The following is a 14388-nucleotide window of genomic DNA, read 5'->3' on the forward strand; positions in this document are numbered from 1 at the left end:
CACGCTAGCTGCAATGTCCATCAGTCCAACCTGGATGAAGCTCGGTCTTGGTCTCACCTCTGGGAGTCAGGGTCACCTGTGACTCAGACCTGTTCAGCCTTCCCTCAGTAGGTCCTCTGCTGACCTTGTTTTCTCTCTGACTTTCTGGAGTTTTCTGGAGGTCTCTGTCTGCACCCTTGAGGACCTGCTTTCCATATCCCACCAGTAGTATAGGTTTCTTTTCCTACTGGGTTTCCCAACTCAACCCTGTGGTTGAGACACAAGAAGAGGAGGTCAGAAAAAGGAACAGAAAGAAAACAACTCCTCAAGATCCCTTGAAAACACCTCCTAGTTGTTTTGCCTCAATGTCTTCCCATGGTGTAAGCTGTTTACTGCCTTAGTCCTTCAGATGCTCACAGGAAAGAGTGGTTAGGAGAGCAGGTTTGTGGCAGTGACCTGCTAGGAGGGCAGAGGAACGCTTGTACATTATCTCATCATTTACCTCCATTTTGGCTTTCACAGCCATGCCTTGTGGATCCTGCCCAAAGATCCCTGAAGATGCCCCTGCCCTGGGAGGTAAACATCCTTCTGAGCACCTCTTCACTTGCAAAATACACACCTCCTGATCTACTATCTAAACATGGCACGGCTGGGCAGCCCTCGATCTTGGCAGGTTTCATCAAAGCTCTCTTTAGAGCCATCATTTTGGGAGGGCAGCAAATCACCACCTCTCCCTTCCTACGGATCCACCTACGGATCCTGCTCCGTAGCGAAGTTGTCAGAGCAGAGTGCCCTGATTCAGCTCCTCTGAGACATCTCTAAAACCTGAAAGCCTGGAGCTATTTAGCTCCCATGTGGCCTGGTTTTCACATGGTCCAAACTCCCTGATGCTCTTCAGCAGCTGCAAAGCTGCTGCCAGGGAGACTCTGACAGATATCCATTCATCCCTGCTGTGGGGGGAACTTCTTGTCTGAGCTCGGGACTGAGATCGTGTTCTAAATGTCTTGCTAATGTGATGTCTGATGGTCCTCTTACACTAATCTGTTAATCTTTCTGCTTCTTCATCAAAAGCACTCAAGCCCAGTAGAAAGCAAAATCAGTATTTCAGATATTTGCAGAGCCCTTCGTTATTATTCAGGCTTGGCAAGACCTTTTGGGGTGTTGTGATTCAAGGTCCTGGGAGTGCCTGGAGGAGCTTGGGCTGCTTTTTCCAAGGATGTCAAGTAGATCACAGTTTATTGGGGACTATTAGGATGTCTTTTGCCCAGAGAAGAGAGCTCAGAAACCTCTCTAATGTTCAGGAAATTTTTCATGAGCTACGATCTGCAAAGTCTGTCCCAAGGACTTCACAGCTTACCTAGAATTTGAGGACAGGGTAAAAGAAAGCTGCCCTCAGCTCATCCATACCAGGGGTCCTGTGCCAGTAGAAGTGGTAATGCCAGACCAGTGCAGACAAGATAAGTGGCCTTAACAAGCCTTACAATATTACTTGTCTTACCTGTTTGATCTCTCCAAATGAAGGCTTGTCTTACCCAGTATCATCATTCATCATGAAGTGCAGGTTGGTTGCAGACCACTAAAGTGGGGGCTCTGCCGATGTCTAGAGCATGTTGGTGCACAGACTTATGGAACAGACAAAATTCCTTGACCAAGCAGGAAAAGCTTCTGCCCTTTCCCTATGGAAACAGAGGTGGTTAGAAAACAGGGTTGCCATCAGAGGAAAATTATCAATTTGAAAACAAATCAGCGAGAACTGACAATTTTTTTTCTATTTTGGTTCAAGTCAATCAACAGATATAGATGTATATATATATTTTTTTTCCTAATGATTTCTAAAGGCACAATTTTGACTGACCTTTTTGAATTTAGCTTCATAATTAATACTTGGTTTGAATTCTGAAATGAAAGTTACTTTTGCAAGAGTATCATTTTTTCATTTTTACGTGTCAGCAAAGATATCCTCCCTGCCCCAACTTTGAAACAAGAAACTCACTTGAAAAATTATCTGATTTCAACAAATTGACATTTTTTCCTTGTGAAGTCTTCCGTTGAAGCATTCCTGGTTATCTCTCTTTTTTTAGAGTCCTGAGTCTATGGCTCTATACCCCCTGCTCTCCCCAGAGCTTTCAGTACTATCTGTCAGCTCCACTGGGTGCAACTGGGAGCCAGATTAGCTCATTATTTTCCCAGCATTATTTTCCCACTCTACAGCTGTTGGATTCCTCGAGGCCTTTATTCAAGTGTTACTCCCAGTCCTGGAACCTTTTTCTCCCTGGGATCTTCAGATGGTTTTAACGTGATTATGAGACCTCCTTCTGTGTCCTGAACAATTTCCGCTCTATACCAACTATCTACAAAATGGCTCTATTATCAGCTTGAAGGTGATAGACATTTCAAGACACCACGGTCAGTCCAATTTAGACATTATTCCATAAAGATTATGACCCCTTTAGATTTTATGATTCACCCTTCAGATGATTTATTTCCATATTTTCCTTTCTAGTCTTCATTTCAACCAAAGAAAAGCCAAATTGCGCATCCTTGATGGGCTCAGAGCTCTGATAGGCTGAGAGGTTAGGCAATCTCTGTCCTGAGGCTGTCTAAATGGGTTTCTAATTGTGTTAAATCTTGCTATGAGTTAGATAAATTCGATCTGACCAGGCAGGTTGGCACCGGGCTTTGGCGGCTTCTTTGAGCATCATGCAAATTTCAGGAGGCTTCAGGGCACCTATGTGGAGTCAGCCCACATTTTACCCAGATTTATTCATTAAATAGTGCCTCGGGATCTGATGTCCATTTTGGGATGGCTGTTCTGCTATCATTATTTCAGCAGGACTTGTAGCACCTCTCTTCTGACTGCAAGGTCAGCACTTGCTAATTGTCAGCAATGGAAGCCACGTGAACAGCCACTTAGAAGAGCTGCTTTTCTGATAATACCTGGTTTTGGGAGGTGTGATTCACATGGATTCCTCTGCGTCTTTCTTCCAGTTGTGGATTCCTTCTGTAGCTTCATTTGTCAACAGTGAGAGCTAAAGACACTGGGATAGGGATGGACACAAGGATTTGTGGGCAGAGCACAGCCATCAAACAAGACTTCATGAACAAGACCTCTGGATGGACTAGAAGTGTCAGCCCTGTTGCTAATGTGCCTTGTGCAACCACAGTAGCTGTGATGGAGGTGACCCCAGCAAATTGTCAGACTCATAGATCAGAAAACTGGGCCTTTAAGTCTGCTAGTAGTCCTGTCCAGAATTGTTAGTGCTTGCCTGGAGACACCACCTTCAATGACAAAATTTTGGGAAGGCCTGAACATTCTTTTCAATGCAGGAGGGGTCTTACAGGTGTGCATAGACCATACCTTTGCTTAGAGCTGGGTCCATCTGTCTCCTTCCCTTGTTTGTGCTGGCTAGAGCTCCAGGCAGGCAATTGTCCTGCCTGGTTGCTCCATCCCTCCCTTGTCCAAAGCAGGCAGAGCCCCTGGGACCTGTTCCTTTGCTCTGCACCATCTCTTTCCTCAATTCCTTCATGCTGTGCTAAAAGGGAGCAATCCAGTAATTCTGGGAGCTGCAGCTCTGGTTTGGTTCAGTCCACTTTACGAAGTGATAGGTAGCCCTTGTGCCTCTGAAAATCTGGACCTGGAGATGCTGTGGCAGGGCAGGGAGGAACGTCTGGGGCAGAGAGGATCCCCAGACCACAAAGGGGACCAGGGGGGCACAGGAGGGAGAGCACAGTCCTTGAGGAGCAGAGGGTTGCCATAGGTGCCAGGAGGCTGACACCAAGCCAGGGCAGCATTTGCCTTCGCTGCTCGTATGCGAACACTCACCCTCATTGTGCTGTTCTGCCTGGTGCCTTGCAGTGTTGTGATCTCTTCACATCACGTACAGGTGTGGCAGCCCCAGGCATGACAGTGGGTGCAGGAGGAGTGGGGGATGTTCTTGGGGGGTTTCTTCTCCAAAAGTCAGTGCAGTGGCTGGACAGTGAGCTGCTGGGGTAGCACGGGAAGGGGTGGGAAGAGCTATCTGCTCTGACTCCGTCCTCACCCCAAAACACCAGCAGAAGCACATGCTGTTGCTCAGATGAGCTGTAAAATGGTCGATTGTTTATGGCCACGAGCTGAGCTTGTTCCTAGAGCTAGAATGTTGGCCTGGACCGTTCTTGGCAATTCAGGTCCAGCTTTTCTCGAGGCTTGCCCTGGTTTCCATGGGCATAATATTCCCCTCAGCCTCCTGCTCTGAAGAAGCTGTGCTTCTCTCCAGACATGACACTAGCAAATAAAATAATTTCCACATGAAGCAAAGCCTCCATATATGAAAAGCTGGATCTGTGTAGTTTGGGGCATGGTCCCTGAGCTTATCTTTTTTTTTCTCAGTAACTAGGGATGTTGCATAGCTCCAGGTTGGTTTGTAAAAGAGAGGGGTTCCTGAATTAATCTGAAGTTGACTAACTCATGTGCTACAATGGCTCCCTTGTCACTTATTTTTATATTCTGGGCATTGGGTCTGACATTGCCTTTCACTTTCAGCCCTGTGAGTTGCTGCATTGTGGCGGCTGTTGGGGAAGCAAGCTCCTTTGGCAGCTGGCTGAAAGGCCGTTGAGGCTTCTGGCATGTGGGGAGGCGCAGGAGCAATTGGAGGTTGCCAGATGAGCCCATTAGCCGCCAATCCTGCTTTCAGATCAGCAGCGAGGTAGTTAACAATTTTGATATTTTCACCACTCCAGTGTTAATTGGCACTCGGGGCGGGGAGCAGGGCAGCTCACCTCCATGGGAGCTGTTGCACTGCACCATTCCTCTCAGCAGGAAAAGGGTGCCCGGGATGGATTTTAAGGTTTCCTTTGTGAACAGCGCAATTTCTGGTTTGTCACGCAAGACTGCATCTCCTGCCGCTCGGCCCATGCTGTCTGCGCAGGGGGTGATGCCGTGTGTTTGGGGGAGCCGGTGCGACACCCCACAGCCCTGTTCCTTCATAGCACTCTCGTTTTGGCTGAGTTTGTTTTCCCCAGGTTTAGCAAGGAGAATCAGCTTGGTGTGGGTCCCGATGAGAGCTGGAGATGTTTGTGATGAACGGAAGAGGCAGGAGGGAGCAGAATGGGGCTGAGGAGGGAGGGGGTCCCCTTAGTCCCCCTCCAGCATCCGTGGGTGGGGACCTCATGGTAGAGGGCATCAGGACAGAGGAGCCCCTTGGCAGGGACTGGTGTTAGGGGGTTTTGGGGTGTGCTGCCAGGACCAGGCAGGCTGGGGAAGGCTGTTCAGGAGAGTCCGAGAAAATTTTTCATCAAAACAATTCCCTGCTATTCTCAGATAAGCCCCAAAACTGAAACCGTGGGTGTGACCCTGGCTTCTCCATTGCAGAAAGGCTGTGGCAGAGCTGGAACAGGCACAGAGAAGGGCAGCAAAGCTGGCCAAACCTGCCCAGTGTCTGCAAGAGGACAGGCTGCACCTATTCGCGTGCTGCAGCTCACAGAGGACACAGCAGAGCAGAATGCAGCGCAGATCTCTGAAATTGAAAAGGGGTAGAATGAGGAGCAATTACTCATGTTTTCTCATAACCCCGCAGGTAGGAGAACTTCAAGGAAAAATTACCAGGCAGCAGATGTAAAACCAAAGGGAAGTGCTTTTCCACGTAGCACATGGGCAGAGAGTTCATTGCTGCAGCATGCCACGGAGGCCAAAAGCTGGCATGGACTCAAAAAGGCGTGAGAGCACTTCACAGAGGATGGGGGTCATTAAACGTATGAGCTGCAAACGATTCCTTGCTCAGGAAAAAAACCTGAGCTTCGGCACAACAGAAACCCGCAGGATTTACCAGGGGATGAATGTCTTCATCACAGCATCCGCTGTTGCTGGAGGCAGCCGCCAGTGCCCGTGCTCCCTGTGGAAAGTGGGGGACGGGGGCTTGGTTTGCTCCTCAGATGTACAGGCTGGCACAGACAGGTTTCCCCATCAGGAATATAAGAGCGAACACTGGGGAGCCCTTGAAAGGAGTTTTTTCAGAGCCACAATTCCTCAGCTAAGAAAATAGACAGCTTTGCCCCAAATCCCATTCTAGTGCAGTGGCAAAGTGGAAACAGTAGTTAGAAATAGAAAAACAATGGATACTGGGACGGGGGTGGGAAAGGAAAAGGGAGGGAGTGTATAGCAATTAGTAGAAATGAGTAGTTATGGAGTCTAGAAAATTGACAAGGAAAGCCAAAAACATTGGGGGAAAATCAATTTTGACAAGCTAAACACAATAAGAAGTACTTTAAAAAATGTGCTAGGAAGAGGTGGAATCCAGTAATTGTCATTTCCAAATGGAGATTGCAAAATTGTTAATTATGTAGAAAAATGCAAAAGTATTCAATAAATAGTTCTAGTAATTTGGACTGAGGCATAACCATGTAGGATGCAGTACCTGCCAATGCGTTGGTAACCAGCAAAGACATTCAAAATACCGTCTCCTTTAAATAGTGATATTTGAAATAATCAAATAAAATAATTTGAGCCAAAAAGTCTTCAAAGGTCTGGAGTAGGAGCTCTCTGATCCGGGAGAGCTGGGGACCCGAGTACGGGCCAGGAGAAGTGGGAGGGCAGTGATGCCATGAGCCAGCTGGAATAGTGATGGGGATGCTGTGTGCACTGCATACTGTCCTCGTCAGCCCCAGGGAACAACTGGATTAATAGCTAAGGCAGGAAACTCAATGACGGAAATAGCATTGACGTCAGTCAAGACAGTTTGATGGGAAGGGATACTGGGCAGTGTCATTACATGACAGGTCCAGCACTTAAACCTTTCCTTAGGCATCTGCTCCTAGCTGCTGTGAGGAACAGGATCTGCTCTAGGCATACCTGTGGGTCTGAAGCAGCAGAACTTGTTTTATGTTGGTGTGAGATTACAGTGTGCAGCTGATCAACTTGGAGTTTGATGAAGATGCCGAGTTGATAATGCGTTATGTTATTATTATTTTGAATTAACACTACTCATTGTAAGTAAAGCATTGTTAGCTAGATGAAGATCTGGTTCATCAACAGCTTAGCAAAGAAAAGCAGTTGTTGGTTGGGAGCCCTCGTGGAACGAGGTTCTCCTGGAGGAGCTCTTCGGCAGCAGTACTGTGCCTGCTGCCATTCAACATTGCAATCAATGATCTGGAAGTAAATATAAAATCACCACTGATAAAATTTGCAGCTGACACAGAGATTGGTGGAGTGGGAGATCATGATGAGGATAGAGCAGTCATGCAGAGCAATCCAGATTGCTTGGTAAACTGGGCCCATTTAAACAAAGTGCATTTTAACACGGCCAAATGCAAAGCTATACATTGAGAAATAGGGAATGCTGGTTTATATCCTGGAAAGCAGTGACATTAAAATGGATTTAAGGGTCACACTGCATGAGTAGCTCAGCATGAGTGCTTGTGGTGCTCCCGCCAAAGGGCTAATACAATCCTCATGAAAAAACGTGAGAGGTAGGAGAAGTGAGGCTCTACAGAAAGGCCTGGTGAGATGGCACCAGCAGTCCTGCAGGCATCACCTCTGAGGAGGAATGGGGAAAAAACAGGGGCAAGTAAAAATGAGGGCCACAAGACTGATTTGCTGCCTTGCAGGTTGAGATTTAAGGAACCCAGTTTGTTTAACTTCTCAAAAAGAAGATTGAGGGGTGCCTTGATTACACTGTACAAGCAACTTCTTGTGTAGAAAACACTGCGTGCTGGAAGGCTCTTTAACCTAGCAGAGAAAGGTCAAACAAAACCCAATTTCTGTAAGTCAGTGCCAGACAAATGGATTCAGTGTCTTTCCGTGACTCCAGAACAAGGCTCTCCAGGTGAGGAGCTTCAGCCAGACACAAGCTACTATTATTTTTGAAGTGCATTGGTCACAGCATGGTGGGGGCTACGCAGAGTACGAGGGGGGCACTAACTCCCATCAGTGTCATGCTGCAGTGCAGGGTTGGGCAGAGGAGAGTGGGGTTGAGTGTGGGTTGGCTTTGTGCACAGTGAGGCGAAGAGCCCTTTCAAGGGCTACCAGGCAGGATCTGACATTTAAAGGAGGTGTTTTTTAGGTAAAATGATGCTATTTGGAAGGAGACCCCTCAGGGGAGGGATAGTAGCTATCACAGGCTGGGTTTCTGAGGCTGTTTGTTTGTATTATTGCAGGCACCCCAAGGAGCCCTAGTTGTTTGTCAGGGGTTTTACAAGCACAGAGTGAAAGCAGAAGCTTGGAGCTAGGGATGAGCCACGGTGGCAGAGGAAAGCAGTTTCAGACAGGCAGGCAGGGTGCAGGAGGAAGCTGTGGGACAGTGTTACCTGGTGTGGTGGGCAATGACATCTGTACAGTGAAGGCTTTTGCAGGCTTTACACAACTGCACAGCCTACAAAGTGGGCTGGGAGATGACCTCTGGAGAGTTATCTGCACACAATTCTGCAGCAGGCAGGACTGCCTTGACCTCAGCTCAGAGCTGTACACGAAGACCTCCTGAGAGGTGCTTGCCTATCCCTTCATGACAGAGATTGCACCTTCTGCTTTGGCAATCTGTTGCACTTGGCTAAACCTACCATTGTGTTTTTTTCCATAGCGGCTAACCTCAGCCTTCCCTGCTGCAGGTGAAGGCCATTCCTTCTTGTCTGTCGATGGTCAAAAGCATCAGCTTTCTCTCTGCAGAAGGCTTTTACGAGGTTGAAGAGTGCTGCCTTTGCCACCCTTAGCCTTCTCCTCCCCAAACCAGTTTCCTCAGTCTTTTTATGCTTTGCAATGATTTCTAACAGCTGCTTGTTTCTGTTCCTCTCTGCTTAACTGGTGCACATGTTCTTGAAAGTGGTGTCCAGACTGGACACAGCTCTGCCTCTGAAGTCCTACTTGAGCCCAGCAGAGCAGACAGATCCCTGTGTGACTTAAAGACAAAGCGTCTGTTTACACATCCCAATATAGATGCATTTTTTGGTGAAAGATTGACACCATTGACGGATAGTCAACCCAGGATCTGTGTTGTAACCCCCAATCCTTCAGCCAGCCTGCTGCTTGTGCAGTGATTCTTTTTCCCAAGTGTGCAAATGTGACAGATATATTCCACATCTGTCATCCAAGCAGTTAATGAAAATACAGGCTAGCAATGGACTCGGGACACAACCCGAAGAATTTCATTTGATACATCATCCCAGTTGAAAGGCCTGTCTTCAGTAATTATCTTCTGAATACAACTTTCTAAATGCTTTGCATCCACCCTGCAGTGAATTGCACTATATTACCTAAGCAGAGAAGTACTATGCTGCACCTACACTATTTTCCTGCATTACTTGTGAGAATATCATCTAAAATAGTGTCAAAAAGCTTCCTAAAGTCAAGATATAACATTTACTGCTCCTCCTCCATCCACAAGGCCTGATGTCTTTTCAAAGGAAGAATTTCAATGGCTTGACATGTTTGTTTGTGACAAACCTACAGTGGCTGTTACTCATTTCCTTGTTATCTTGTAGGTACTTACAAAGAGTTCTTTTATCTGTTTCAGTATTTTTCCAGGAACTGAAATTAAGCTAACTGTTTTATAATTCTCCAACTCTTCTTTTTTCTCATCTTTAAAGACAGGTGCTATTTTAGCTCACTTCCAGTCTTCTGGAAGCTCCCTGATTCTCTACAAATTATTTTTAAAAAGTATATTAAAAAAAAAAGGAAAAAAAAAAAAAAAGCCCTAACAGCTCTGAAGTTACTTAAATCAGGTCTCTAAGCACCTGGGGTGAATTTAATCAGGTCCAACCAACCTAAAAGCAGCTAGCTCATCTAAATGCTCCCTGTGTGTTCCTCCCCTCGGTTAGTCTCAATTTCTTCCCCTTCCTCATTGGTGCTAGCTGTGTGGGATGCCTGATTGCCACTCAGTTGTAGTAAAGACATCAGCAAAAAAGGTATTCATCCTAAATGGTGTGTTGGTTCCTCTCTCTCCTGATTGCCTTCAGATCCCCATCAAATAGTTCCTTTCTTGGGCTCCTTCCTACATTTATGGGTGGTATTGTGTCTTTTTCTGTCTCTTGGTGTTTGTGTTTCATTCTCTGTGCTCATCATCCTGCTCTTGCCCTATGAACTTGTGCTACCCTTTCCACTCTTGGTAATCATGACAAAGAAGGATTTCATGGAAGGATTTGGAGGAGGATAATGATGTAGCTTAATGGCTGTTTGCAGGGAGCTCCTCCCAAGCATGAGGCAAAGCTGGGGAGAGAAAGTGTGAAGTAGGGTCTTTGAAATGTTTAACAAGCAGACAAAAGAAGCGATGGTGACCCTTGATGGAGAACCTCTTAAGATCAGAGATGGTGTCAGGCCAGCGGCTGGAAGGTGAGGGATGGTGTCACCATAGCGCTCTGTGCTGGGCAGTGATCCCATTAGAGAGCCTCTCGGGAGAGGTGGGCTCTGCCAGGTGGGTCTTTGAGAGCACCAAGGGTGCATGCAGAGTTTGAGTGCGAAGTGGAGACCCTAGATGAAGGGTGAGGTGGGGGCCAATGATTGAGGGTGCTGTGCTAATGGGAGACCTTTCTGGAGCCTACCTGTTATGGGAAAGGGCATCTGCCCAGGGTTATCTCTGGGTGGAAGAGGAAGCTGGGGCATGACCCATGGAGGGAGCTGCTGGGTCAGGGGAGCGCAGTGACCGTGCAAGGTGTGCTCCCTGCATGGGGTGGTGTCTGATGGGGTGCTCTTGGCTGGGGTGGAGCCTAGCACTGTGTCTATTGGGATGGCTGTGGGGGGCTGATGATGGACCCTGCTGGTGTTAGGAGCGCTGGGCAGGAACGCTCTGCCTCTCTTTAGGGATCAGGTTTGATGACCCCCCTCTTTGCCTTCATCTGCTGGGTGGGTGATGCAACAACTTTTGTCTTTTCTCCCAGTTACCTCATCGCCGAGTGACGTTCTCTGCAGCCAGCCAGGCTCAGGACCTGCAGGATCCCTCCCAGCACAGCTACTATGACAGCGGGCTGGAGGAGTCAGAGACCCCAAGCAGCAAATCATCATCAGGGCCCCGCATCGGGCCACTAGCCCTGCCTGAGGACCACTATGAACGCACCACACCCGACGGCAGCATCGGGGAGATGGAGCACCCTGAGAATGGTAGGTACTGATGGCACGCGTGCCTGCCCCCTTCCCAGGGACCCTGTGCCTGAAGCTCTTCATCCTCAGTGCTGCATCTCCCCTGGTGCGGGTGAGATGGGATGAGGAGCTTGGTTGGGACAGGCTTGCCACGCTCAAGTCTGGTGGGGCTGGGAGGCTGGAGAAGAGGTGAGGCTCAAAGCAAGTGAGCAGCAAGGACTTGGTGGGGAGGGGAGAGGTGGATAAGGGGGAGGAGGTCTGGGAGAGGCCAGGAGATGGGGGAGTGGGAAAAGCCAAGGAAGCAGATGGGTTTGGCAGGAGGCAGATGGGTTTGGCATGATGTACATAGGGGGCCCAACAGGATGGTCCGAGATGGCAGCACAGGCAGCATGCAGAGGGGGTTGTAGCCCAGCTGATGGTGAGCTTGCGTGCTGCAGTCAGGTGGTCCCATGGGTGCCTGCCCCCGTGGCAGGGCAGGGGTGTAGGGGTGGTTGGGGTGTGATGCAGCTCTCCGTGCTATGGTGGGTGTCGCAGCCATGGGAGTTTCACGGGGAGCAGAGGCGGAGAGCAGGCTTAGTGGCACAGACTGGGGTAAGGAGATATGTAGAGCAGAGGATCAGAGAGTGTGATGGTGGCAAACCCGAGAGCGATGTGTCCTGCCTTCATTGGGCCCTTCAGGTCACCTCCTGCTCAGGTCCACCTTTACCTGAGAACCCCACCAGAGGTGCCTGCAATCTCACCGCAGGAGAACTGGCTTTCCCCCACCCTGGTGCAGCTTCAACCCTAGTTCTGCTCCTTGTGCTGCCTCTGTGCTGCCTGCCTGACTACCCTCAACCAGCCCACTCCCCAAGCTATCTTCTCTGGCTAGCTTAAGTTGCTTCCTCGGACTTGGCTCTGGCTGTGCACATAACATCTACTTTCCTGTACCTGCTGCCTTCTGTGCTCTTCTACTGAGGGGGGGTCACGGTGGAGCTGGCAAGTTGAAAGAAACCTTTGGGAGGGAAAAAGAGGTGCAAAGAGTTCTCCTGAAGTCTCCTCCTACTTCTGGGAGCAACCTTGACTTTGGGATGGGTCTGTATCTGGTGTGAAAATGGCTGAGAGTGTGTTCAGCTGGTCTAGGGAGCTGCAAACCTGTTGGGTCCCCCTATTAAGGAACACAAGGGGCTCAGGGTATTTTGTGGTCTTGAAGGTCTAGTGGAACATCTCTCCCTTTTTCCCAGGTTAGTTCCTGGAGTAACGCTGGAGTTCACTACACTATGACCATTGAGGCAAGACATGGTGGTACCAGGTCTGGCAGGGTTCCCAAAGCCATTTGTTGCTCTTGCAATATGAAGCACCGTCCTGTCTAGGAGTGTCGTGAAAATCACTTTCTTCCCAAAAGTACTAGCCAGTCAACTGGGAAGAGCAGTGTGGAGAGGTTCCTGGAGTCCTGGCACAGGATGACAGTACTGGACAGCCAGGTGCCTGCAAGACAGGCTTGAAGGGCATGTGGGCAAGGAGATGCCACATGGCTGTGCTGAAGGATATAGTGTGGCAGTAGTGATGATGGGGCTGGAAGAGGAAAGTTTGAGCCCCTGAAGGTGACAGGCAACCCAGAGATGATGAGGGAGGAGCAGAGCTAAAACTAGAAAGAGGAGAGAGAGAGGAGGACCTGGAGGGTCTGCAGTAGGAGATGGAGGGCAGAGAGGGCTGCCTGTAGTTCCTGGGATGTTTGTTGTCTGCCCAATGGGGATAAGCAGACCTGAGGAAGGCTAGGAGACACTGCCCAGAGCAGTGGCTCTCACAGAGACAGAGCACCCGGGCATGGCTCCCTGCCCACAGCATCACAAAACCCAACCTCTCCTATAAATTAGGCAGCTCTCTCCCTTTGCCCAAGAGATCCTGTGTATGTTCACAGCCCAGGAGGACAGAAATGACCACACACACCTATCCACGAACAAATCCACATGTAATACAGACATGTGCAGAGGCTCCCAGGGGATAACCGTAACCCTGTTCTGCTTGCTGTCCTCCAGCCTGTCCTGGCTTGGCTCCCTTCACATGGCAGTGGTTGGGAATCAGGCTCCAGTGCCTCTAGCAGCTGTCCTGACCCGGATAAACCCAGTTCAGTGCAGAGGCCGTAGCAGGCCAAGGCTCTGGGGAATCCACCAGCATTAATTCTAGTTGGTCCTGGTGCGCTGCAGATAATCTGGCAAAGGCAGCTCAATGAACTTGAGGGGCTGGGGTCAGGGCCACGATCTGTTAAGCAGACTATTAGGGGACCCTGGCACTGAGCCAGGTGATTTGGAGATAATGAGTTGCTGGTCGTGTTGGATCAGTTCATCAGAGTTGCATTTCCCATGGTCCGCCTGCCCGAGACATGGCACATCAGACCTCTCTGTGGTGCAAACAAGACCTCTCTCTCTTGTTTGTCCAGAGAAAGAGTCATGTCTTGCTTCCTGCAAAGAGTCTCCAGTGAGGTGGGACCATCATGGCCTTTTGGGGGACTGTCTCACCATGCCCTTGTCTTGGCTTCTGTAGCTGCTCGAGTAGCACCAGCCCCTCAAAGAGATCAGATTTTGTTTTTTCGTGAAGCTGGGAAGACTAAGCATTCTTGACCTTATATTAAACTGAAGAGACTAATTGGATCCCACACACCCTATCTCATGGTGCGAGCGCAAGACTGACACGACTGTGCATTTTCTAGGCTTTCATCTAGTTATAAATATCCAACATAACAGGGCTTCCATTGCTTTCTCCAGGAGATTATCCCTGCAGCCGAACCAATCTGATAAGCAAGTATGCAAGGCTATTTATAGCTTTTCAACTGGAAGACAGATCCATGCCTTTTCTTTGTAGATGGTTCTTCACTTGATTAACACACATTTCAGTGTCCTCCTTTTTTGGACACCTTTTACTGTGCAGACTGCAGTAAAATGCTGTATTGCAGGGGCTGAGCCAGGTCCTTTTCAGGAGGAATTATGATGTTTCTGATGAAGACTTCTCCAGTATCTTGGCACTGATGTGCCAGCTCCTCAGTCATCCCAAGCATTTGTCATCCCTGGTATTTTACCTAGCTGCCCACTGTTTCCTCCCCAACATTTTGCCATGCTGTTATCCACTTCTGTGGGGTACACTGAGCTGGGAACTGAGCTTAGTCTCCCACTTGGCCACCCGTTGCTTTCGCTAAAGACATCTGCTCCCCCTGTATCACAGATTTGCTTTAGTTGGAAGGAGCCTGGGAGTGATTCTGCTCTGCAGAGGATCTGTCCTGCCATAATGCATGCAGAGCTTGGATTATGAAAGTGCCAGTCTCTCTCCATTGACGATGGAGAGAATTTGGTAAGATTACAAGACCAAATATGTGCAATTTAGGAAACGTTACATGAAGG

The 14388-nt window shown here is 48.8% G+C and overlaps 1 protein-coding gene across 3 annotated transcripts in view; it reads left to right on the forward strand.

The window, feature by feature from the left end:
* Window positions 1–14388, forward strand: part of PCDH1 (protocadherin 1) — a 55716-nt gene that overhangs the window by 16942 nt on the left and 24386 nt on the right. For all 3 annotated transcript variants that reach the window (XM_087760204.1, XM_087760203.1, XM_087760205.1), the window contains one exon: window positions 10819–11038. In XM_087760204.1, coding sequence (XP_087616330.1) covers window positions 10819–11038 — 220 coding nt within the window. The remainder of the gene's footprint in view (window positions 1–10818; window positions 11039–14388) is intronic.

The sequence above is a fragment of the Nipponia nippon genome, unplaced genomic scaffold (assembly GCF_047370975.1).
Source record: "Nipponia nippon isolate SJK-2023a ecotype South Korea unplaced genomic scaffold, ASM4737097v1 scaffold_21, whole genome shotgun sequence".
In the NCBI taxonomy this organism is placed as follows: Eukaryota; Metazoa; Chordata; class Aves; order Pelecaniformes; family Threskiornithidae; genus Nipponia; species Nipponia nippon.